This window comes from Scyliorhinus canicula, chromosome 2 (assembly GCF_902713615.1).
Source record: "Scyliorhinus canicula chromosome 2, sScyCan1.1, whole genome shotgun sequence".
In the NCBI taxonomy this organism is placed as follows: domain Eukaryota; kingdom Metazoa; phylum Chordata; class Chondrichthyes; order Carcharhiniformes; family Scyliorhinidae; genus Scyliorhinus; species Scyliorhinus canicula.
In genome coordinates this window covers 224300355-224327441 of record NC_052147.1, presented here as the reverse complement: position 1 = coordinate 224327441, position 27087 = coordinate 224300355, and the positions used below count along the sequence as shown (strand labels likewise).

Below are 27087 nucleotides of genomic sequence, written 5' to 3'. Positions count from 1 at the left end.
AGGACGTGGCCCTGGCTTCAGTCGTGAGAATCAGGAAGGGATGTCAGCATCCCTCCTCAGATTACAAGGCTGACTGGAGGAGTCCCATCACATTATGTCCAAGGAGATGGTGCCATCAGTCCAAGGCCAACACAAAAAGGGTGGCGCCCGCAGTGGAGACCTTGGTGCAGGATGTACACTCCATGGGTCAGGTCATGCACTCCATGGGTGAGGGCGTGAGCTGAATGGTGCAGAGAATCAACTGCATGGTGCAGGCACGATCTTTTGGGCATTCATGAGTGCCAGCATCAGAGCATAGTGGACTTTAAATCTCACTACAGCTGTCCCTCCATCCCATTGAGGAGCTCAGGGCCCCCTGTGCACCACAGGGATGAGGATTGGCTGGTGCACAGCCCGGGGCCTTCCACCCGGGGCTCTGGGAGTGTTGAGACCCCACTCCCTGTGAGCGACACACCTCCAGCCCGGCACACTGAGGAGGGTGGCAATACACAACCCATGCTGCCCGAAAGCAAGCCAGGACCCTCAAGCTTCCAGCCCTGGATGGGGCGTCTGCCAGGGTCATCTCAGGCAATGGATGTGACAAACAGCAGGCCACTTCATCCTCAGCTGTGGCTCTTTGGGAAACACCTAGACCTAGCAAGAGGATAAGAAAGGCATATAAACTATAATCACAGCATGGGCACGGGTGACTTTAGGCACGATTAGATATTGACCATTGATGTTAGCACCATTTCATATATTAAAAGTTACCTTATGCTTCTCCACTCTCATTCCATTGCAGCATGCACAGCTCACCTCCACATTTAGGCTGGAAGGACTATGCCGGCTCACCCTCAAACTTCTCTCAGAGAGGATGACAGTGCAATGGTTGTCCCCACCTCTCAATGTAATGATGAAGTCATGCTTATGTAATTTAGGTCATGGACACCAAACCTCACCACAAACCTAGGCCAACACACAGGCCTTTCATCTGTGGAAGAATTATTTCAGCATGAGGAAGTCATTGGATAAAAGTTTGTGAGAGTCTGCCCATCTGCTCAATAGATGCAGACCCACACTGAGGACCCCTAACCTCGGAGGAGGCAGTATCAGCCGAGACATGTCATCCAGCATCTTATCACCCACAGATCACTCTGTTCTGTGGTAGGTCGCACTTAGGTTTCTGTTAAGCAGGAGTCATGAAATTGCAGGAAATATGAGAAGCATTGCTCTGTCCTCACCACAAGTCTTCATCATTTTCCTGCATCGTCTGGTTCTAAGGCTTCCATGCCTTACCGATGAAAGGAGCACTCTAACAGAAACAACCCGCTAGCAGCACGTAGGTAAGAAACTTCTGAACACCCATGAGGAGGACATATTTGGCCATGCTAATCCTGGTCCTCCCCAAAGTATGAGGCTATCAGGGCACTCCAAGACCTGACATCATTCATACCGTGGCCATTGCCTGAGATCCTTCCTCAGCCTGCTCCCTGGGTTTCCCTTTGCCGCGCTCCTTGACGTCCTCCTTAACTGAGGAGATGTGTGGTCCTCCAACTGCTCCTCAGCCATCTAATCACCCTGTTGCCACACCAGGTTATGGAGGGCGCAGCACACTACAAATGTTATATTCTCAAATCACAAAGAGAAAAGGTATGGAGGTATGGTGGTGCCACACACTTGGGTTTCTTCAAAACACGATGCAAGGTTTATTCAGGAGCTGTTGCTCATACAACACTAAGTAGAAGAACCAAAGGCCCCTGCAAACACTCTACGGACATCACTACAGATCATGTGACATTTGGATTTTGTTTATTGTCATGTGTACCGAGGTACAGTGAAAAGTATTATTCTGCGAGCAGCTCAACAGATCATTAAGTACATTAAAAGATAATACAAAATAGAACAACATAAGGTACACCATGTAACTACATAAACACTGACATCAGGTGAAGAATACAGGGGTGTAGTGTTAATGAGGTCAGTCCATAAGAGGGTCATTTAAGAGTCTGGTAACAGCGGGGAAGAAGCTGTTTTTGAGTCTGTGCGTGTTCTCAGACTTTTGCATCTCCTGCCCGATGGAAGAAGTTGGAAGAGTGAGTAAGCCAGGGGGGAGGGGTCTTTGATTATGCTGCCTGCTTTCCCCAGGCAGCGGAAGGTGTAGATGGAGTCAATGGATGGGAGGCAGGTTTGTGTGATGTACTGGGCTGTGTTCATGACTCTCTGAAGTTTCTTGCGGTCTTGGGCTGAACAGTTGCCATACCAGGCTGTATTGCAGCCAGATAGGATGCTTTCTCTGGTGCATCTGTAAAAGTTGGTAAGAGTTAATGTGGACATGCCGAATTTCCTTAGTTCCCTGAGGAAGCATAGGCGCTGTTGTGCTTTTTGCTGGTAGCATCGACATGGGTAGACCAGGACAGATTTTTGGAGATGTGTACCCTTAGGAATTTGGAGCTTTAATATGACCTTGGCTGGGATTATGGTGTTGAAGGTGGAGCTGTAAACAATAAATAGGATGTAAGAGTCCTTGTTGTTGAGATGTTCTAGGGATGAGTGTAGGGCCAGGGAGATGGTGTCTGCTGTGGACCGGTTCCAACGGTATGCAAATTGCAGTGGATCAAGGCGTTCTGGTAGTGTGGAGATGATGCGCTTCATGGCCAATCTCTCAAAGCACTTTATTACGACTGAAGTCAGGGCCACCGGATGATAGTCATTGCGGCTCGTTGCTGGTTCTTCTTTGGCACCGATATGATGGTGGTCTTCTTGAAGCAGGTGGGGACCTCGGAGCGGAGTAGGGACAAGTTAAAGATGTCTGCGAACACATCTGCCAGCTCGTCCGCGCAGGCTCTGAGTGCACGACCAGGGATCCCGTCCGGACCCATTACCTTCTGAAGGTTCACTTTCAGGAAGGCCGATCTGCCTTTGGAAGCTGTGATGGTGGGTATGGGTGTGTTATGGGTTGCTGGGGCACTCAACAGCGGATCGTTGGTTTCCTGCTCAAACCGAGCATAGAATGCATTGAGTTCATCGGGGAGGGGTGCGCTGCTGCTGGAAATGCTACTCGGCTTCGCTTTGTAGTCCGTTATGTTGTTTAGGCCTTGCCACAACTGCCGAGAGTCTGTAACATTAGTCTGTGACTCTAGCTTGGTCTGATATTCTCTCTTGGCATCTCGGATGGCTTTGCGAAGGTCGTACCTGGATTTCTTGTATAGGTCAGTGTCGCCTGACTTGAATGCCTGACATTCCACCAGCAGGGATGTACTACTTAGATACAACACCCTGCCCCCTTTACTTTAGTCTTAGCATTTAAAAAAACAGACCCAATTAGACATTAGATACATTATCAAAGAATCATAAATTTACAGTGCAGAAGGAGGCCATTTGGCCCATCAAGTCTGCACACACCCTTGGAAAGAGAACACCACTTAAGCCCACGCCTCCATCTGTCCCCACCAAACCTTTTTGGACACTAAGGGCAATTTATCATGGCCAGTCCACCTAACCTGCACATTGTTGGACTGTGAGAGGAAACCAGAGCACCGGGAGGAAACCCACACAGACAGGGGGAGAATTTGCAGACTCCGCACAGACAGTGACCCAAGCCGGAAATCGAACATGGGACCCTGGAGCTGTGAAGCAACTGTGCTAACCACTGTGCTACCAAGCTGCTCTTACTTTGTACCATCATTTTTTTACACATATACAACTTAATAAGACTGTCTAAACGTTGGCTACTCGAGATCTTTGAAGAGTCTTCTTTTCCTTCTGTTGGTAATACTTCCTGTGAAGTTACTTTGGTGTCCGTCTGCATTGGTGTTGAAGATTCTTCAGAAACAGAAATTGAACATATCTCTGTGCTTGGCCTCTGTTCAGAATTTTGATGGAAATGCTTCCTGGGAAGTTTCAGCAATTTCACTTTGTGAGGCTCGTAGTTGGTCTGTATGACATCGCCAAAATCTCTCATCAGCCATCTGTGTGGTGAATGATATTGGACCCGTGTTTGATAGGATAACTGCAGGTAACCATTTCTCATTTGCTGTGTAGCTTCTTGCTAGCACTCGCTCTTTTTGAGTAAATACTTGCTTTTTAGAGTTTTATTTCCTCCCAGCAATCTGTGCTTGTTGTTGTCGTTTGACAATCTCTGACATATCGGGTGACATCAAAAGGTCAAAATTTGTTCTCAGCTTTCTTTTGAAAAGCAACATCGCTGGTGAACTGTGTGGACGGAATCTTATCAGAAAATGGCAAATTGTCAGGCTCACTCAGAAAACTGGTGTGAAACTCTCCAGTCCCACAGACTAATTTTCTCATGCAACCTTGAGCCTCTTCAACCAAAAGACTAGATGGGCGTGGTTTCCACCGTTACACTGGCGGGTTCTCATAGAGCTGGAAACCGACTCCACACAAGCCATCCTTAAAGGGTGCCCCGACCAGAACTGCAGTGGAATGGCCCCATCAAGGTCATCTTGGAGGTTTTCCCTCTTCACCCCAACATTTATCGCTGGCATTGCCATCCAACATTAACTGCCGACATCCCCCCCTCAATCTCGTCTCTCCCTCCTGTCCATCACACATCAAAGCACCCCCCCCACCATGAGTCTCCCAATAGGGTGTCTCTCCCTCCTTCCCTGGCACTAAGCCCTGACAAAGATTGGCACTGCCAGGTGCCGGGGGCAGCGCTAAGGAACTGCCCGGGGATGTCCATCTCCGGAGTGATCCCGTCATATGCCTCACGCCTGGTCTGACTTTTTTTTAAATATAAATTTAGAGTGCCCAATTCATTTTTTCCAATTAAGGGGCAATTTAGCGTGGCCAATCCACCTACCCTGCACATCTTTGGGTTGTGGGGGCGAAACCCACGCAGACACGGGGAGAATGTGCAAACTCCACATGGACAGTGACCCAGAGCCGGGATTGAACCTGGGACCTCGGTACTGTGAGGCAACAGAGCTACCCCACTGCGACGCCTGGCCAGACTTGTTGTGAGTCTCGCCAACGTGACGTGCAGCTGCACATTGATGTCATCTGTCCTGATCCATGGCAATAAGAAGTACAGCCAACTCTGCTGCCTCCACGATTGTCACAATCCAAAAACTGAAAGAGAGGAAACAGAATTCTGAGCAATGAAGCATACTATCAATGCCCTGATCCATTGCTCTATCAAGACATGGGACATCCATCCGTGAACATGTAAACGCCTTTCCACTGAGTTTTCCTCCCTTACTCTCAAATACAATGGCCATGTTCCGACATGGACATCTCCCAACTCCACTTGATAGATGGTCATCAACCTTGGATAACCTTAGTGGCCCGCAGACCCGATAAGGGTGAGGACTGTGGGCACATGCCTCAATTAACTGGCCCTGTGTCTTAATCTTAATAATCTTTATTGTCACAAATAGGCATACATTAACAATGAAGTTATTGTGAAAAGCCCCTAGTCGCCTCATTCCGGCGCTGTTCGGTTACACTGAGGGAGAATTCAGAATGTCCACCTGACAGCACGGGGCGGGGAGGGGTGGGGAGAGGGGGGGGGAGGGGTTCTGTAACCTGGGGGATGATTCTGTGTCACCTCATTCATCGAAAGCTGAATGCAAGTCATGGAGTTCAATGCTTAGGAATTCATTTCCCAAAGGGTTAACTAGCGGGCGCCAATCAATGGCAGCATCATTCATTATAACACTGACTTAATGGGCATAATTGACTCATCAAGGAAGGGTCAGAAATATTACTACCTCCTGTGGTTGTCAAGGCTCCCCTGATTATTTTCAGATTACACTAAACTTGATTGTTAACTTTAACCTGCATTCCCCCCGCTTTCATGGGTAGCGGACCATATGAGCCGTCCATCTCATACACCTAGCCACCCATGATAACATCCCTAAAGGCCAAGCCTCCCGCACCATTGGCAGTACCCATCCACACTGCTCATGCTCTACAGCTGTCCCTTGCAATCTGAGGGTGGGAGCGAAATGTGAGTGGTGTTGTTGTCTCCCCTGTGTCGGGGTCCTTTTGCCCTCATGGAGAAAATCTTCATCCGCTGTCATAGTCCCTTACATTGCCCATCCAACCTGGAGTGTCACCGAATCCCACTTGAGACCTCGTCGTTGTACCCTGTACTGACCCGGTGGATGTTCCCCCTCCCATCATTTTCCAGCAAACATGCCAGAAAGGCGTTCCTCGAGGAACCATCACGTAAACCCCAGTAATGGCGGCCTGCGATGCGAAAAGGACACACTAATTCCCGTTCCCCCAAGACGTCACGCTGATGGGGTTTGAATATTCAATGTGGGTGGAAGTGACGGCCAAACGGCTCACTAATGCGATGCTAATTTATTACTTCACCAGCAAGCCGTGAGAACCTCATTTTCCAACTGTCGAAAGATTTTGGGTTTGTGTCGCCATTTGTGCAGACGGCTAACCTGACTGCCCAGTGGTAACATCAGCTGTGATCGTAATAAGTATCTGTGGTAAAATGACAAATTGATTTTGAAAAACACTTCCTAGTTGCAGAAATCTGTGTTCAGCACCTTGTGAAATTCAGTGGAACTTAGCCTGAGTGGCCCAAATTAGAGAAAATTGGAGGTGTTTTGTCACTAGCTGTCATTTTGAAATACCAAAGCAATTGAATAGCGGGAGAGCTATATTTGCAGCCTGGAGAGGCAGGAAAAGCTTCCATCACAATTTTCTGACAAAAGAATTTCCTACACAGTTCCTAATTCAGGGCAGCACGGTAGCACAAGTGGATAGCACTGTGGATTCACAGCGCCAGGGTCCCAGGTTCGATTACCCGCTGGGTCACTGTCTGTGCGGAGTCTGCACGTTTCCCCGTGTCTGCGTGGGTTTCCTCCGGGTGCTCTAGTTTCCTCCCACAGTCCAAAGACGTGCAGGTTAGGTGGATTGGCCATGATAAATTGCCCTGAGTGACCAAAAAAGGTAAGGAGGGGTTATTGGGTTACGGGGATAGGGTGGAAGTGAGGGCTTAAGTGGGTCGGTACAGACTCGATGGACTGAATGGCCTCCTTCTGCACTGTATATTCTATGTTCTATGTATAACTGTGCTAGAAACAGGAAGGGAATAAACTCCTTTTGAGTTTAGGGTTCATATTGCATCACACTCCTCCCATTCTGATACCTCACCATCAAAGGTTTCTTCTGTCAGCTTTCCAGTGCTAATTTTATCCCTGTTTTCAGCAGATTAGTTGTGCATTAATGGCGAAGGAATTTTTTTTCAAACGTGAGAATCAGGCAGGAGCTATTTCCCCCAGATTTCTATCTTTAATATAAAGTCCCCAAGTTCCCTCTTGCTTTCTGAATCTGCCTGCAACCCACTCACTGAGTTCCAACCTTCCTCATTTGTAAATGTCAAAATGACAGTCAGTGTAGTCACTTCAAGTTTCCTTCTTTTTCAATTCCTAATGCACTCTGGTTAATTTAGACCAAACGTATAATGTGCAGCAACTACCAGAATCAGCTGACACAGAAGAGCTTGGAGAATTGTGTAGTAATTTCTGCAGCTGAGAAACAATTATTTTCACAATGCTTTTGCCATCTTATTTTGACTTGCTTCTCAGGGTCAAATTATAGGCAGAATTTTAGCTTGTGCTTGTCACTTCTTCCTCAAGATCCACATTGTGCTGTGTTGCTCCCACAGATCACCCTTTTGAAGGGCCTTCTATTTTATCAATGTACTGATGTTGTGAGATAAAATGAAGAGGATTCCCGTGTCACCATATGCCATAAGTTATTAAAGTGCTGTGAAAATCAGCGATCCTTGGCTGTTCAAGGAAGAAAATCAGGCCAGCTGATAGACTCTGGGTGAAAAAGTCTAATCTTACTCCAGGTCACTACTATGAGAGGCTTAAAATAAGGCAGATGGCTGCACAAAATAGGCAACTGAGTGCCTTACTGCATCAGCAATAGTTTGCCTGAGGGGTGCAATTCTCCGGAAAAATTTCCAAGTGCTGTAGCAAGTGGGAATTGCCGCGAGATTCCCGGCGCTCGACCCAGCGAGGCCGGCAACACTATTCAACATTAATTGGTCCAATTAACAAGACCTCACGGGCTTCTCGCCCCGAATGCCAGCTATCCAGCTGATTCACCGGGACTGCGCTCGCCAGCTCCCCACTAACAAGGTCGAGCAACACTTAGGCTGCACTTGCTCAGCCAACAGATCGCAACAATGGCACCCAGGAGTCCAGCTCCAAGATTCGGGGATACTGATCTGGGGAACCTCCTGGGCGCGGTGGAGGCCAGGGCGGATGTCCTGTTCCGAGGGTCCTGGAGGGTAAGACACAAGGCAGCCAGTGCTGCCTGGGACGAGGGAGGCAGCCGGCTGCCTCCACATCTGATGTGGATCCTGGGGACACAACTCGATGTAGTGGTAGAGCTAGGAGGGCAAAGCACATCGAGGGTCACTGAGGGCACCAGCGGAGGGGGACAGGGCATCTGGGGGTGAAGGGTGAGCGTGGGAGGGTGGATGCACCATCGGGAGAGTGGGGGCTTATATTGAACAATAAACACTTGTGCACAAAATGTAGGACGCCTCTGTCACTTTCTTCCGCAATGCATTGCCGTGTGCAGGTGATGGGTATGAGCGAGCACTCAGCAGACAGGCAGGGGTCAATGGCATAGATTGAGGAGCACCAGCTCTCTGCAGGTTATCATCGCCACTCTGCCCTCGAGAGTGACCCACAGGCAGTGCCGACAGAGTCCAAGTACCCGGAGTGATGTGAAATATACCCTGGGAGGGAGGGAATTGGGGGTGGTGGGTGGGTAAGGATGCGACGATGGACCAGGCCACATCCTAGGTGAATCAGGCCAGTATGAGGGCCTCCCTGTCCCTCCGGGCTTTTAGCCCCTCACCACCGCTGCCTGCCCTGCAGCCTCCGGCTGGGCCTCAGGTTCCTCCCCGGCCTCGTCCTCCAGCCTCTGCTGATCTGGCGCCTCCTCATTATCCTCATCCCTGTCCCCCTCCTTCTCCTCCTCTTCCTCCCCCTCCTCCTGTGAGGTGGCCACACGTTCCTCGTCACCAACCTCCAGCTCGTCGCCCACTGCTGGGCGAGGTTATGGAGGACGCAGCAGACCGCAACAAATCGGTCGACCCTCCGGGCGGTGTACTGGAGTGCTTCTCCGGTGCAGTCGAGGCATCGGAACCGCATCTTGAGGAGTACGATGCACCGCTCAATGACAGTCGGTTGGCTGCGTGGGCCTCGGTGTACCGGTCTCTGCTTCAATCTCCAACCTTGGGACTGACGCCAGTAGCCAGGTCCTCAGCAGATATCCCTTATCCCACAAGAGCCAGCTGTCCATTCTGGGGTACTCTTCGAAGAGGGCAGGGATGAATGACTGCTGCAGGATGTAGCTGACGTTACACTGCCCGGGAAGCGGGCACACACATACATTATCTCATTATCTGCATCTGGAGTTCGCAAATGAGCTGTGTGTTGAGGGAGTGGAACCACTTTCAGTTAACATAGGGTAGCCCCAGGTGGTCCGGGGGTGCAGGATAATGTGCATGGCGTCTATGACTTCCTGGTCTTGGGGCATCCCAGCGATCGCGGAGAAACCTGTTGCCCGGGCATTCTGTTGGGCCCGGTCCTTGTCAAAAATGATAGTCTTCTGCCCGGGCATGCAGGGCATTCGTGACCTGTCGGATGCACCTGTGGCTGTGGCCTGTGACATATCACACAGATCCCCACTCGAGCCCTGGAATGATCCTGTGCCGTAACAGTTCAGGGTTGCAGTGACCTTGACAGCCACCAGGAGTGGGTGGAATCCTCATCCATGCGGTGCCAAGTCCGTGAGGATATAGTACAGGTGTTGCACCGTCTCCTTGTTGAGGTGGAGCCTCCTGCAGCACGCACTGTCGGTCATTTATTCGAATGACCAGTGACGCCTGTACACCCTGGGCTATCGCAGGTCTCCCTCCCTAGCCTGATGGGTGGCCTGGTCCTCATAGTGTGGGGCGGTGTCCAGCACATGGGGTGCTGCCTCGAGCATCTGCAGATCGTCCCTGTTTCCACCACCTCCTCTGGCAGTGAGTTCCAGGCACCCAATACCCTCTGTGTAAAACACTTGCCTTGTACATTTCCTCTGAACCTTGCCCCTCGCACCTTAAACCTATGGCCCCTAGTAATTGACCCCTCTACCCTGGGAAAATGTCTCTGGTTATCTATTCTGTTTATACCCCTAATAATTTTGTCACTGGAACTGTGCCCCACCCACTGGGTGTTTGGATATTGGCTGCTGCGTGTGTGGTGTTGCCTCCCGCAGTGTCCAAGTATACTGTCCAAGCATCACGGTCTGTTTGGGATGCCAGGCAATGACTCCCGCATGCTACATGGCCCGCCCTCCCTCGGGAATACACTGGGTTGTGTGAAGTGTTCAGTTAACTACGATTACCAATTCCCTATTAGTAATAGCCTTCAACTGCCTGGCCAGTGGTCTTGGCAGCTGGTAGGGGTTATGGGTGGTCCTTGGACAGATGGGCAGGGACCAGGGTTGCCCCCAGAATGAGTACACACATTCCATAGATTGGCATGATGGTGCAGTGAGCAGTTGCCCTCGGGATGCACCCACCAGTGCCCTTTCCCCACTCTCCCATGGTGGCCCACCTCTGCGTAGGGTCCTCCCACCCCCAGCTGAGGGTCCCCCATCCCCTACTAAGCGCAGGGGCAGCAAGCTCAGCGCCCCCGAGCCCCGGGCTCTTTGCCTGTGAGCAGAGATGGTTATTCGGCTCCCCACAAAAGCCCTTCCGCCAGAACAATGAACAAAGAAAAGTACAGCACAGGAACAGGCCCTTCGGCCCTCCAAGCCCGTGCTGCCCAGGCTGCCCGTCGAAACTAAAATCTTCTGCACTTCCAGGGCCCGTATCCCTCTATTCCCATCATATTCATGTATTTGTACAGGTTCAGTTTTTAAAAAGGAATACTAATTATACCTTGCGGGGGTGGCCGTTGGATGATGGGTGGCTCTTGTTAATCGTATGGAAATGGAGTTTAAATGCTGATTATTGGTTTCTCATCACACTACGGTGAGTTTCCAATTTCACCTACGGGAACAAGCTGGTTGCATCGCAAACTGATTGGCGCCAGGCGCGGTTCCCGTTTTTGGCCTCTCCCACTATTCATCCGTGTCATTACGCATGAGTGCAAGTGTAATGAGGCTGGAAGATTGTGCCCTAAATTGTGTATCACAAATAGTTGCTGTATTCTGTGTCCTTATAAATTTGTCAATTGAGAGCTGGACTTTGTCATTGCTGGGAAGAGTCCTTGGCTCGAAAACTGCATTTGGAAGATCAGCACATTGATGAGCTCAAACCAATCCTCAGTTACTGCTTCAAGGGCAGCAGAACATTTTTCATTACTGAAATCTTCTCTTCTGTGTAATATATGTTGTCTTTAATGCTACTGTATTACTTCCATCTTCCTATTTTCCAATTAAAAGCCATCTCTGAATTTGCTATTCATTGTATAATATGACGACATATTAATCATGATATGTAGAATTAGGAGTGCTAAAAGGTGCCATGAAATGTCTTTAGCAAATATGGTCAAGGAGAATCTTAAGGCTTTTTATGCATATATTAGCAGCAAGAGGGCAGCAAGAGAAAGCGTAGGTCCATTTAAGGACAATGGAGGGAAGTTATGTGTGGAACCACAGGAAGTGGGTAAAATCCTTAATTAATTCTTTGTATCGGTATTCACCAGGGAGATGGACATGATGGATGTTGAGGTCAGGGATAGTTGTGTGAGCTCTCCTGAGAACTTTAATATATCAAAGGAGGAAGTGTTGAATATCCTAAATTGCATTAAGGTAGACAAGTCCCCGGGGCTGGATGGGATCTATCCCAGGTTACGGCGGGATGCAAGGGCAGAAATAGCTGGGGCCTTAACAGATATCTTTACATCCTCTTCAATCAGAGGCGAGGTTCCAGAGGACTATTCCCTTGTTTAAGGAAGGAAGCAGGGACAATCCAGCAAATTATAGGCTGGTCAGTCTGACATAGGTGGTGGGAAAGCTTTTGGAAAATATATTGAGGGACAGGATATATTCACATTAGGAGGAGAATTGACTAGTTAGTGACAGGCAGCATGGTTTTGTATGGGGGAGGTCATGTCTCACCAACTTGATTTGAGTTTTTTGAAGAGGTGACAAAAAAATTGATGAGGGAAGGGCTGTGAATGTAGTTTATATGGATTTTGGTAAGACATTTTTATGAATGGAGATCTGTAGCTGATCCACCGGGATCAGGGCTGGGACCACTGTTGTTTGTAGTATATATAAATGATCTGGAAGAAAATGTGGGTGGTCTGATTAGTAAGTTTGCGGATGACACAAAGATTGGTAGAGTTGCTGATAGTGCCGAGGATTGCCAGAGGATACAACAGGATATACATTGATTGGAGACTTAGGCATAGAAATGGCAGATGGAATTTCATCCGGACAAATGAGAGGTGATGCATTTTGGAGGATCAAATTGATGGATGAATTATACTGTAAATGGCAGAACCCTTAGGAACATTAACATACAGAGGGATCAGGGCATGCAGGTCCACAGTTCCCTAAAAGTAATTGAGGGTTAGGAATGTAGACAGTAGAGGAGTGGATGATAAGATAAAATAAAAGAGATTAGGAGAGAAATCAATGAAAACAATTAGAAAGACAACGAGTAATTGCTAAATTAAATTAACAAGGAACAAAATATGAGATGTTTTTATGTGATAGATTAAGGGAAACTATTTTCACTGCCAAGACAGTCAGTAATCAGGAGTACATATTTAAGATAATTGTCAAACAATCAGGGGAATCATGATCACACTCATCTTACCTCTGGAATTCCGCACTTTTGTCATTATTTGGACCAAGGCTGTAATGTTGTCTGGAGCCAAATTAATCTGGTGAAACCCAAATTTAGCATCGGAGAGCATGTAATTGGTGAGTAAGTGTCACTTAATAGTTCTGTCAATGTATTTTCCATCACTTTGCTGATGATTGAGAGGAAACTAATGGGGTGGTAATTGACCACTTTGGGTTTGTCCTGCCTTTTTGGCAGGAGATAACTAAGCAATTTTCTGCATTGTTAGGTAGAAGCTACTGGAAAATTTTACTGGCAATGCGGCTAGTTCTGGAGCAAAGGTCTTCAGTGCCAGGATCTTGTCAGGTTGCTAGCCTTCACTGTATCCACTGCACTCAACCATTTGGTGGCACATGGTGTGAATCAAATTGACTGAAGATTGGCTTCTGTGATGGTGTAAAGCCCAGGACGGTTTGCTCGCAACACCATGGTCATGTGATCAATTCCTTTACTGGCCAACAACAGAAATGTGTCTTGTAAAAATTATGGGACTGGGTTCTCCGCCCCGCCGCATGAAATTTCAGGTTAACCCTGCCAGCGGCATGCTCCGTTACGGTGGCTGGCCAATGGGGTTTCCCATTGTGGGGCAGCCTCACGCCGTCGGGAAACCCCCGGACTGCTGGCAAAACGAAGAATCCTATCGGCGGAGAGTCCAGCCCATGGTGTCTGATATGTTCAGTTAAAAACACTATGCCGTTATGTTACTTCTTCCTAGTGGTGTTTAACATGGGAGAGTATGCAAATAAAACAGAAAATGCTGGAAATACTCAGCAGGTCAGGCAGCAACCATGCAGAGATGGGAAGAGTTACAGGTCAATTTTTAAATTCAGGGTGACACTTCATAGAATTCATAGAATTTACAGTGCAGAAGGAGGCCATTCGGCCCATCGAGTCTGCACCAGCTCTTGGAAAGAGCACCCTACCAAAGGTCAACTCCTCCACCCTATCCCCATAACCCAGTCACCCCACCCAACACTAAGGGCAATTTTGGACACTAAGGGCAATTTATCATGGCCAATCCACCTAACCTGCACATCTTTGGACTGTGGGAGGAAACCGGAGCACCCGGAGGAAACCCACGCACACACGGGGAGGATGTGCAGACTCCGCACAGACAGTGACCCAAGCCGGAATCGAACCTGGGACCCTGGAGCTGTGAAGCAATTGTGCTATCCACAATGCTACCGTACTGCCCCTTGGAACTGAACAGAGAAGTTCAGCAAAATACTCCCCTAATCTGTGTCTGGTCTCTCCAGTATAGAGCAGACTACATTGTGAGAAGCAAATACAGTCTACTAAATTTTAAAAAGTACACGTAAATTGTTGCTTCACCCGGAAGGAATGTTTGTGACATTGAACAATGAGGAGCGAGGAGGTGAAAGAGTAGGATTTGCTTCTCTACATTTGCATGAAAAGCTTTCCTGGGAAAGGGGAAGACATATTAGGGGCGACTGAGGAGTGGCCCAGGATATGTGGAGAGAGAACAGTCCCTCTGGAATGCCAAAAGTGGAGAGGGGAAGATATGTTTGATGATGGCATATTGCTGGAGATAGCGGAAATGTCAAAGGATGAACCATTGAAGACAGAGGAGGATGAGGATGATGGTTATGAAGAGAAGGGAGTACAGCAGAAATGAAGAAAATGAGAAAGAAACGGTGGACTGCTCCATCAACTATGATGAGGGAGAAGCCTCAGTTGAGGATAAAATAAGACATTTTAATAGAGCTGGTTTGTAAGATTTGATCATCAGAACAATGGACAGGCTTCTCCGGGGCCATCAACCAGCAGCAGGAATCCCGGTAGCCCGGTGAATCATGCGTCAGGCAACAAAGCGAGCAAAAAAGCAGCTCTTCAGAACAAAGAGATAGCGGGCGGGATTCTCTAATCCACCAGCCAAGTTTCTCTTGTCGGCCCACCATTCGCTGGAGGCGGGATTTTATCTTCCCACCGCTTGGCAATGGGATTTCCCATCGTACCTACCCCACACTGGTGGGAAACGCGCTGTCGGCGGTGCACTGCTAGCGGAAAGGTAAACCGCGATGACCGGAGAATTCTGGCCAGCCTCTTTTCAAAACCTGCAGTTAGAAAAACAGCTGTTGCTCAGAGTTAAAGGACCCCCATAGTGCCATATAAATAAACAACAGTAATCCTCCCTTTGATACAGCCTGGACTTGTCAATCAAAAGGCTTTTAAAAGGCAATAGTCCATGAAATTGAATGAAAACATTGCAGTTCAAAGATTTTAGGCTTCTAGGCTTGCACAGGCTTTGAAAAAGATAAAGGACAATGAAAAAAAACACTTCAAAGGATCCCACCATATTAAAGGGAACACTTTTACCTTCACCTGACAGGTAGAACAGTACAGCACAGAACAGGCCCTTTGGCCCTCGATGTTGTGCCGAGCGTTGTCCGAAACCAAGATCAAGCCATCCCACTTCCTGTAATTCTGGTGTGCTCCATTTGCCTATCCAATAACCGCTTGAAAGTTCCGAAAGATCTTAGAACTTAGCATGCCGACAGACAGTTTAAAGGGTTTAAGGTTTCAGATGGGAAGACTTTACTCTCAGAGAACTTTAACTTTGAGATGCTGACAGATTAAAGGGGTTAAAGGCTGCAAATGGTTGGCACGGACACGATGGGCCGGAGTGTCTCTTTCCATGCTGCCTTTATGACCAAAGGAGCATCGTTAAACCAGATAGGATTCTACAACAATCTGAAAATCATGGTCACCTTTACAGAAACTAACTTTTTAATCCAGATTTAACTAACTAATTTGAACTGTCTAGCTACTGTGGTGGGATTTCAGCTCTTGTTCTCTGTCCAGTTAGATAACTACTATTCTACCAGACCCCTATAGTAGGCAATTCTGTTTTATAGAGATTTATTGCGTATGTAAATGTAAAATACCTTGCAAGCAATAAACAATACATGATTATTAACATAAAACATTTTTTGTTTTGTAGACTTGGCGATTATGTTGACCTAATGACATATATGAAGGACTTTTCAGTCTCACGCCACAACATACTTGGTCAAGCATCATTCTATACCGCTTGTCTGGATTTTTCTCTTCAAGAAGGTAATTACCTTCATAATGGATAACATTTTTAAGATATTCTAAATTTCTGTCCACTTATTTTAGTATTTCTGTTTCTATTTTCATTCCATATGCAAGAAGACATTAGGACTGAAATGGTTTACAAATAAAATATTTTAATTAATTAATGGAATCTTGGAAACATCAAATTAGGGAGGTTACTTTGAAAATTGGGAGAAACCAGTAGCTAGCTGCTGTTATATTCCTTGTCTTGTTCTCCAAGATAGTCAGATATGTAGTGTTGACAAAGAATATAACACTAAGAAGTTTAAATCAAAACAAATTTATTTTCACGACTAAACTTGATTAGGTTTGCACACTTTACTAAGTAACAGATAATAAAATAATAGTACTGTATCCGTAGTACAGTAATCAATGTTCTCTCTAACTATTAAACTACACTATAACTCAACTTTGTGCTATATCTCCACAATTAAATCTCTGTCAGCTTTCTCTCTCTGTTTCATCAGCTTCTTATCATCTTCTCTCAGAATTCCTAGAGATACAGTCTTATGGCAGCACGGTAGCATGGTGGTTAGCATAAATGCTTCACAGCTACATGGTCCCAGGTTCGATTCCCGGCTGGGTCACTGTCTGTGCGGAGTCTGCACGTCCTCCCCGTGTGTGCGTGGGTTTCCTCCGGGTGCTCCGGTTTCCTCCCACAGTCCAAAGATGTGCGGGTTAGGTGGTTTGGCCATGCTAAATTGCCCGTAGTGTCCTAAAAAAAAAGTAAGGTTAAGGGGGGGGGTTGTTGAGTTACGGGTATAGGGTGGATACGTGGGTTTGAGTAGGGTGATCATGGCTCGGCACAACATCGAGGGTCGAAGGGCCTGTTCTGTGCTGTACTGTTCTATGTTCTATGTTATATACAATCACTTAGTAACGCCATCTAGTGTTGAGTTACATGTAGTGTCTGCTGTTAACCCTTTACTACACTTGTACTATTCATATCATTACATCCCTTATTTTAGACATTTCTTTTCTACATGACTAAAGAAAAAAATGAATAACATTAGTGCTGAATACATTGATGTGTATACTAAGTTAACAAATGAGTAAGAAAAAAATATTTAAACAGTTAATTTGTGTTTCTTCACAAATTAAGTCTGTCTGGTTTCTTTCTTATTCTGAATGATCTCCTCAGTCCAGTCAGTGAAGTGATAGATGTCTTGAATGTCTTCTGGAAGTCACCTGGTATCTTGGAAGATGTTGTTGTAGTACCAACAAGTCATCAGTTGAAATCAATCAGGTGTTCGACTGGTTGAACCACTTTTGTTGTCTGCCATGGGGTTTTTTCTCTGCTTGTGGTATCGATTTTCTGGGCCTTAAAAACTGGTTGGCTTTTTGGTCTTTGAGCAAATACAAACTCATGAAATTCTTTGGCATGACTTATTTTGTGTCTAAACAGTGTCATGTTCTTCCTGACATTGTTTGATTCATTTTCAAACTTTTTAGTATCAGTGTCCTTTGTATTATCGATGTTTCTCTGCACTTTATGATCTCAGGTCCATGTGAATGATCTGATGCTTCACTGAGCTTTGTGACATCAGTGCTTTCTGATCTGATCTCTTGGTGCTCCTTGATGTGTTATCTCATTGGTCTAACATCGACTGCAACTGGATGCAGTAAAACGAAAAACAGGCTTCCGACACAGGAGATGGTCCCACACTGTTTTATTGAACCTGTTCATTGCTGTACACAATCTGCTGTGCATTGACACTCTATTAACCTAATTGATAACCTCCTACTGGCTTGACCAGACTAGCTCTCTATCACATGGTGATGATGTTCATTGGCCTGTTCACTGCGACTATCTCCCTAGCCGTGTCCTGTGAGAGAGGGAGAGCCCTAATGCCCTGTAGGCTTTATAGTGATGGTGTCCTGTCTGGTGATTGGTTGTTCTGTGTCGTGTGTGTTCATTGGTTATCCTGTATGTCAATCACTGCCTGTCTGCATCTCATGATATACATGAGTGGATATTATGACATCTCCCCCTTTTAAAATAAATTTTGGAACATGGCTATATATGCATGCATAACTATGTACAAGTGGGGAATGAATGAACATATGTACATGGGAAGGTGTCTATCGTGCAGATACCATGAAAACTGAACAAAATTTACAAGGTTTAAGTCTATAGATTCAGTCTTTGTGGTGGGCGATGAATTCTCGTCGATCGCTGCAGAGGTGGAGGGGGGGACGCCGGCACCTGGACAGGCGGCATGGCTGCCATCTCGGTGGCCTTGTGGACAGGTGGGATCGCTGCCAGATCGGTGTCCTCGTGGTGCAAGACGTCCGGAGGAGGCATGATGACATGCGGAGAAGTGCGGTCGGGTGATGGGCAGGGAACTTTACGCGTCACCTTCCTGTTGCGCCATAAAATGGAGCCATCAACCATTTGGAAAACGAAAGACCTGGGAGCAGCCTGTCTGACGACAACAGCTGGGGCTGACTAACCTCCCTCAGGCAGCTGAACGCGAACAATATCGTCTGGAGCCAGCGCAGGCAGATCCGTGTCATGAGCATCAAACGTGATCTTTTGCTGGTCCCTGGATCGCTGCACCTTCTGCAGCACCGTGAGGTGGTCAAGGTCTGGAACATGGATGGCTGGAACAGTCGTCCTCAGGTTGCGGTTCCTCAGGAGCAACTGCGCCAGAGACAAACCAGTCGACAGAGGGGTTGCCCTGTATGCCAATAGTGCCAGGTTGAAATTCGAGGCTGAATCAGCAGCCTTGCACAGCAACCGCTTGACAATATGGACCCCTTTCTCGGCCTTCCCGTTTGATTGTGGGTAATGGGGACTGGATGTGATGTGACTAAAGTGGTAGGATCATGCAAAGTCAGACCACTCTTGGCTGTAGAAACATGAACCGTTGTCACTCATTACCATGAGTGGTATCCCATGCCTGTCAAACGTCTCTTTGCAGGCTTTGATGACGGACTTGGACGTGAGGTCCAACAATTTCACCACTTCTGGGTAGGTGGAGAAGTAATCAAACCCATTGGCGCGAAAGAGGTCTATCCCCACCTTGGACCATGGAGGGGTCGCGATCTCATGCTGTTGCAGCATTTCCTTGGGCTGAGCCGGTTGAAACATCTGGCATGTTGTGCAGTTGAGGACTGTGTTGGCAATGTCCTGGCTGATACCAGGCCAGTAAACTGCCTGCTGAGCTCTGCGTCGACATTTCTCGACCCCCATGTGACCCTCATGGATCTTTCTGAGCACCATGTTTTGCATACTTTGGGGAATGACGATTCTATCTAGTTTAAGAAGGATCGCCTCAACAACCGTCAGCTTGTCCTTAACGTTGAAGAGCTGGGGGCACTGCCCCTTTTGCCAGCGATGGGCGAGGTGCTTCATCACGCGCTGCAGTAGGGGATCTTTGGCAGTTTGTTCGCGCATTTGTATGACTCGTTCATCAGTGGCTGGGAGGTTGCTGGCACACAGCTGCACCTGTGCATCAATGTGGCGAATGAAGTTGCCCTGTTCACATGGCGTGGTGACGGATCGGGATAGGGCATCTGCGACAATCAGCTCCTTAAGCGGTGTGTAGAGTTTGAAGCCATATCAGCGGAGACAAAGAAGAATCGCTGCAGCCGAGGTGTCATGTCATTGAAATCCTTTTGGATTATGTGGACTAACGGCCTGTGGTCTGTTTCCACCATGAACTTTGGCAGGCCGTATACATAGTCATGAAACTTGACTATGCCTGTCAGGAGACCCAAGCACTCCTTTTCGATCTGGGAATACCATTGTTTGGTCAGAGTCATGGCCCTGGAGGCGTATGCCACTGGAGCCCAGGATGAGGAGTCGTCTCGCTGGAGGAGCACCAATGCCGACCTGGATTGCATCTGTGAATATCTTGGTATCCTTGGTTGGGTCAAAGAATGGCAGTACTGGGGCTGTTGTGAGCTTCGCCTTAAGATCAAGCCACTCCGCTTCATGTGCGGGAAACCACTGGAACACTGTCGACTTTTTTACGAGATGCCGGACGGCTGTGGCATGGGATGCCATGATGGGAATAAATTTACCGAGAAAATTCACCATCCCAAGGAAATGGAGGACCACCTTTTTGCCCTCTGGGGTCTTCATGACATTGATTGCCAGCACCTTGTCAGCATCAGGTTGCACACCCTGCTGTGAAATGTGGTCACCCAGAAACTTGATAGTGGACCTACCAAATGAGCATTTGGCCCTGTTGAGCTGGAGGCTGTTTTCATGTATCCTCTGGAAAACTTGTTTGAGGCGAGCGATGTGATCCTGGGGCGTTGTGGACCAGCTTGGTAAAGAATTTGGCATGAGCCATCTCACAGGTTAACTCTTCACTCTTTGGGATCGGGTAGTGCTCGCGCATGGTGTTGCGATTCGGGTCTTTGGGATCAATGCAAATGCGGAGTTCACCAGAGGGCTTCTTGACGCAGACCATGGAGCCGACCCAGTCTGTTGGTTCCGTGATCTTTGAGATGATACCTTGGTCTTGGAGCTCTCGTAGCTGCGATTTCAGGCGATCCTTGAGAGGGGCCGGCACCCGGCGCGGTGCATGGATGACTGGGATGGCATTCGGTTTGAGCAATATCTTGTAACGATATGGGAGCGTGCCCATTCCATCAAACACGTTGTGCTATTGCGTGAGAATGTTGTCTATCTCAGCCTGGAGATTTACATTGGGCGAGGCAGCCGGTGTCGAGGACATGGCATGGATGCACTGGACCAGATTTAGGAATTTGCATGCGTGTGCACTGAGCAGGGACGCCTTATCAGGCCGGACAATCTCGAATCGTAACGCCATTTTGATTGCCTTGTGAGATACATCTAGCTGACACGATCCATTGGCAGCTATGGCATTGCCATTGTAGTCCAGGGCCTGCAGGCCGGTGGAAGAATGCTAGGTTGGTCTTGGATGCTGTCGAGGTCCAACTGTGATACGAGGTTTGCAGATGCGCCTGTGTCCAATTTAAATCGGATGCGAGACTGGTTAACCGTGACGACAGCACATCACTTGTCGTCAGGATCCACAGTGAGGATTGAAAGGCGGTTTGCAGGCACGGTGGAGGCCACCTAGCGCGTGGTGATTATGCCCACCCGGTATGGAGACTCGAGGCAGTCAGCATTGGGGTCCGTTGGGCTTTCGGGATCCGAATCCTGCATGCCTTGTCGTATGTGGCAGGCACGTCTGCGCTGCAGCTGGAATCGCTGGCTATTGGTTGGTGGAGTGGACCTGCATAAGGCCGTGTAATGCCCAGGCTTTCTACACTGTAGGCATCGCCTTCCTTTGGCTGGACATTGCAACTTTAAATGGGCGGAGCCACAATTTGGACACATCATGACGCTGATGTCAGCGCGTTCCGTGCGCCATCGCGCATGCGCAGTGCGGTCGGCCGACATTCGCACCTGCGCATCGGGGTCTTTGGCCTCGTCGTCCACCCGGTTGTGGCGCGCATGCGTAGGGACCCGGGAAAAGTGCGTGAAACGGCCACTCTGCTCGATGCTCAGGCCTTGCATTTTTGCGATGGCCTGCACCCTTTCTGCCTCGTGGGAGACTAGTTTTGCATTTTCTGCCGCCCTGATGCGGGAGTAACGTTTCCTGGCATGCTCATGGACAACGCACGTTTCGATGGCGACGGAGAGGGTCAACTGTTTGATTTTGAGGAGCTGCTCCCGCAGGGAGTTGGACTGGACCCCGAAAACGATCTGATCCCGGATCATGGAATCAGCCATCGAGTCATAATTACATGACTGCGCTAGGATGCGGAGATGGATCAAGAAGGACTGAAAAGGTTCTTACCCTGAAGCCTCTGTTGGAAGATGTACCGTTCAAAGCTCTCATTCACCTCAATGTCGCAGTGGTTGTCGAATTTCAGCAGAACCATCTTGAACTTCATCTTGTCTTCGCCATCGGCAAACGTGAGCGAGTTATAGATGTGGATGGCGTTGTCCCCCGCAGTCGGCAAGAACAGCGCTATCTTTCGGCCATCCGATGCTGCCTCGAGGTCGGAGGCCTCGACATACAGGAGGAACTTTTGTTTGAAGACTTTCCAGTTGGCGCCGAGGTTGCCGGAGATCCGGAGTTGCGGAGGAGGTTGGATCTTTTCCATGCCGCTGGATAGCTGCGTGCTGGTCGCTGCAGATTCACTCGAGGTAGGTTCGTTAGTGTTAATAGCTCTCTGGTACCATGGTGTGTTATCTCTGTTGGTCTAACATCGACTGCAACTGGATGCAGTAAAACGAGAAACAGGCTTCCGACACAGGAGATGATCTAACACTGTTTTATTGAACCTGTTGATTGCTGTACACAATCTGCAGTGGGTTGACACTCTATTAACCTAATTGATAACCTCCTACTGGCTTGACCAGACTAGCTCTCTATCACATGGTGATGATGTTCATTGGCCTGTGCACTGCGACTATCTCCCTGGCCGTGTCCTGTGAGAGAGGGAGAGCCTTAATGCCCTGTGGGCTTTATAGTGGTGGTGTCCTGTCTGGTGATTCGTTGTTCTGTGTCGTGTGTGTTCATTGGTTATCCTGTGTGTCAATCATTGCCTGTCTGCATCTAATGATATGCATGAGTGGATATTATGACACTCCTCTTCTGGAGTCAGCTTCTCCATAATGTCATTTTCTTTTACGTTGTTCACAATTGATGTGTTTTCAATTGTTTTATTCATTGTTGTACTCTGATTGGCATGGTCTTTTGTACAGTCCAGCTGAGATCTGTCAGTCTCGCTTTTGACCTGCACATCTTGTATGCTATTTGTGATCATTTCATCGCTATTCACAAAGACAGTGGGTAGACCATCATAGTAGTCTTTTTGTTGATCAAATAAGCTGTATAGACCTTCATAGTCTTCTTCTTGCATTGTTCTCTCTCTGGAGTCTTTCATTGCTTCCATTCTGGAGTTTTTCAGTGCTCGGTTACTGCTATGCAATGTAGCAATAGTATGCAATTCCATCAATGTACTGGATTCATCTACCATTTAGAATGCTAGTTAGCTTTTTAATCATGTTGCTAACACAATAGTCATCAAAACCAAATATCTCTGCCATATCTGAGTAATAGTCAATATAGGATTGATTTTCTTTATTTTTAAATTTGTTAACATTTTCTTCCTGTTGCATGCTGCAAACAATTTGTTCCATGGTGCTGCAAAAGGTTTCTTAAGCTGTTTGTTTAAATTTAGGCAATATTCTGCCTTTCGAGGTAAAACAAAAACATGTGTTTTGGGCCTTTAAAACTATTTTTTTTTAATTTTCAGGCAGTTTCCCTTTAAGTAGACGTGTCCAAAATTTTCTATGTCATCACGTCTGTGACGTCATGAGAAAACATGCACTGTGCATACGCAAATCTATCTTCTTCCAGACTGCGCTCTTGTTTCATGTGCATATGCGCAATTTCTCGCACATGCGCAGAACGGCATTTTTCCAGTTTTCATCTTTTTTGTAAGTGTGCATGTGCGAACTGACCCCGCACATGCGCAGAACATTCAGAATTTGAGTTGAGCATTTTTTCATGTGCACACATTCCTCTTTTTCAGCGTGATTAATTTTCAACTGCGCCATAGCTTGAACGGAGGGGAAAAAAAATTATTTTGATGATTTAACATTTTGGCGCTTCTATTTTTAGATTGTTTACTCGCATGGGACATTTTAATCGAAGCTTGAGGCATAATTTTTGGTTTATTTTGCAGTCTGTTGCTGAGCTTTTCATTACTTTCAGAATAATGATCAAATTTTTTTAACTACCAGTACAGAGTTATTTTTGTCAACTTCACTCTCAAAATGGAATTAGTTATATACTTCCATAGCCTGTTGTCCAGCCATTAGCAATAAAGTAGTTTTTCAGTGGTTTCTAGGCTGCAGGATGAGAGGTATAGTTCAAATTGCTGCTTAAATACTTTCTAGTTTACATCAAGTTTACCAGAAATCCTGAGCTGTCGTAGAGATTGCACTTTCTCCATTAGTTCGGGACTTGTCTGTATATTGAAGTGGCAGGTCTGGAAGCAGCCCGGTCTTCGAAGTCTGAGTTGCTTGCTAGTTTTCTTTTTGCTAGAGTCTAACTATTCTACTTGGATTACTTTAGCAATATCCTGGTGCCATGTTATATTCCTTGTCTTATTCTCCAAGATAGTCAGATATGTAGTGTTGACAAAGAATATAAAATTGAGAAGTTTAAATCAAAACAAATTTATTTTACACTACTAAACTTGATTAGGTTTGCACTTTACTACGTAACAGATAACAAAATAATAATTCTGAATCTGTTGTACAGTAATCAATATTCTCTCTAACTATTACACTACACTATAATTCAATCTCATGCTATGTCTCTACAATGAAATCTCCTTCAGCTTTCTCTCTCCATCTCATCATTTTCTCATCATCTTTTCCCAGAATTCCTAGAGATGCAGCCTTATATACAATCACTTGGTAACGCTATCTGGTGTTGTGTTACACATAGTGTCTGTTGTTAACCCTTTACTACACTTGTACTATACATATCATTACAGCTGGGAACCCATTTTTGTCTGTAAGCATGCAATGCTGTGGCTCTTTAACACACGATGGGAGAGATTCTCAAACTGTGAGTCATGGGAAGAGCAATTGAGGTCACGAGTGCCAAGGCAGCAATGGTGGCCATGGAGCGGAGACTCAGAATTGAGAGTCCTAGGATCGACTGTGAGGCCTCTTTAAATGTTTGTAATTGTTTTTAAAGCTGTGGGCGTAATCTAATCCACGGAGCACATGGAACTTCTGATTAGAGATGCTTACGTGGCTGGGATGCATTCTGCCGCTATCCGCCAGTGGATGCTGGAGAAAGACGACCTCAGGCTAACTGAGGCACGGACTCTCTCCATCTCCCTGGAGGTCGCCGATTTAAACGCCCGCGCCTATGCCCCCAGCCGCGCTGCAGCAGCCTGGGCCTCCTGGCACGCTTCCCCACCGCCATCCGCCGCTCCCGACCTCCCTCAGGCCTGTGCCGTGGGACGCCCCGACAAGTCCGCGGGGCCCCGCTGCTATTTCTGTGGGTTCGCTAAAGGCCCTCGCCCGCGCTGCCCGGCCCGCTCCGCCCTCTGTAAGAGCTGCGGGAAGAAGGGCCAATTTTCATCCGTCTGCCAGGCCAAATCGGTCGCTGCTGTACCGCGCAGCGACCGGGGTTCCCCCCCTCCGGGCCCTTGCGGGCCCTTCCAGTGCACCGCGCCAATCTCTCCCCCCCCCGCCCCCGGGCCCCTGCGCCCAGCCTGCGCGTCTCCCCCTCTTCTCCAGGCCCTTCCGGGCCCTTCCAGCGCACCGCGCAACTCTCTCCTCGCCGCCCCCGGGCCCCTGCGCCTGGCCTACGTGCCTCTCTGCCCCCGCTCTCAGCCACTCCGGTCGGCCCGCCGGCACCGCTAACCCCGCCCCCAGCAACCACGAGGGCCCCGCGGGCGCCGTCATCTTGGGCGCCGGACGACACGTGCGGGTCCTGGGCGCTGCCATCTTGGGACCCCCACATCCACCTGTGGATCCTGGGCACCACCATCCTGGACTGGCACGCAAGGTTCTGCCAGCAACTACTCAGCCGATGACGACTACGACGATGGTTCTTCTCCACGGCTCGCGGCCATTCAACTCGACCAGTCTCGGCCACGCACGCTCGCCAAAACAACAATGATGATCCACCTCAATGGCCACGAGACGGGCTGCCTGCTGGACTCCGGGAGCACGGAAAGATTTGTTCACCCTTCCACGGTAAGACGCTGCGCGCTCCCTGTCCATCCGGTAAAACACAAAATCGGGTTAGCCTCAGCTTCGCACTCCATCCACATCACCGGGTGCTGCATCGCGGACCTCACGGTCCAAGGGAAGGTTTTTAAAAATTACAAACTCCTTGTCCTCCCTGACCTTTGCGCACCGGCACTCCTAGGACTGGACTTCCAGTGCAACCTGCAGAGCTTGACCTTCCAATTCGGCGGCCCTATACCCCCCCTCACTGTCTGCAGTCTCGCGTCCCTCAAAGTGGACCCCCCCCTCCTTGTTTGCTAATCTCACCCCCGATTGCAAACCCGTCGCGACACGGAGCAGACGGTACAGCACCCAGGACCGGACCTTCATCAGGTCCGAGGTCCAGAGGTTGCTGAAGGAACGGGTCATCGAGGCCAGCAACAGTCCCTGGCGAGCCCAAGTGCTGGTGGTCCGGACTTGGGAGAAAAACCGGATGGTCATCGACAGGGTAAACGATATCGCGAAATACAAAGTCTTCTCCACTGTGGACCTTAAGTCCGCTTATCACGAGCTCCCCCTCCGCGCGAGTGACCGCAATTACACCGCGTTCGAGGCTGATGGGCGCCTCTACCACTTCCTTAGGGTTCCATTCGGTGTCACAAATGGGGTCTCGGTCTTCCAACGGGAGATGGACCGAATGGTTGACAAGTGCGGATTACGGGCTACCTTCCCGTATTTCGATAATGTCATCATCTGCGGCCACGACCAGCAGGACCATGACGGCAACCTCCGGAAATTTCTCCAAACCGCAAAACTCCTTAACCTCACATACAATAAGGATAAGTGCATGTTTAGCACCGACCGTCTAGCCATCCTCAGCTACGTAGTGCGCAATGGAGTGATAGGCCCCGACCCCGAACGCATGCGCCCCCTGATGGAACTCCCTCTCCCCAATACCCTCAAATCCCTCAAACGCTGCCTGGGTTTCTTCGCTTACTACGCCCAATGGGTTCCCAATTACGCCGACAAGGCCCGTCCCCTCATTCAAACCACGACCTTCCCGCCGTCGACAGAGGCCTGCATCAAAGTGGACATCGCAAAGGCCACGATGCGCGCCATCGACGAGTCCCTCCCCTTCCAGGTCGAGAGCGACGCATCAGAAGTAGCTCTGGCGGCCACCCTGAACCAAGCGGGCAGACCCGTGGTCTACTTCTCCAGAACCCTCCAGGCTTCCGAACTCCGCCACTCCTCTGTGGAAAAGGAAGCCCAGGCCATAGTCGAAGCTGTGCGACATTGGAGGCACTATTTGGCCGGCAGGAAGTTTACCCTCCTCACAGACCAACGGTCAGTGGCCTTGATGTTTGATAATGCACAAAGGGGCAAGATTAAGAATGACAAGATCTTACGGTGGCGGATCGAGTTGTCCACGTACAACTATGAGATCTTGTATTGTCCTGGG

The 27087-nt window shown here is 48.3% G+C and overlaps 1 protein-coding gene across 1 annotated transcript in view; it reads left to right on the top strand.

The window, feature by feature from the left end:
• The window catches only part of LOC119961981 (adenylate cyclase type 10-like), a 324780-nt gene that overhangs the window by 260181 nt on the left and 37512 nt on the right, over positions 1-27087 (top strand). Inside the window, exon 29 of the mRNA XM_038789668.1 lies at positions 15798-15913. Coding sequence (XP_038645596.1) covers positions 15798-15913 — 116 coding nt within the window. The remainder of the gene's footprint in view (positions 1-15797; positions 15914-27087) is intronic.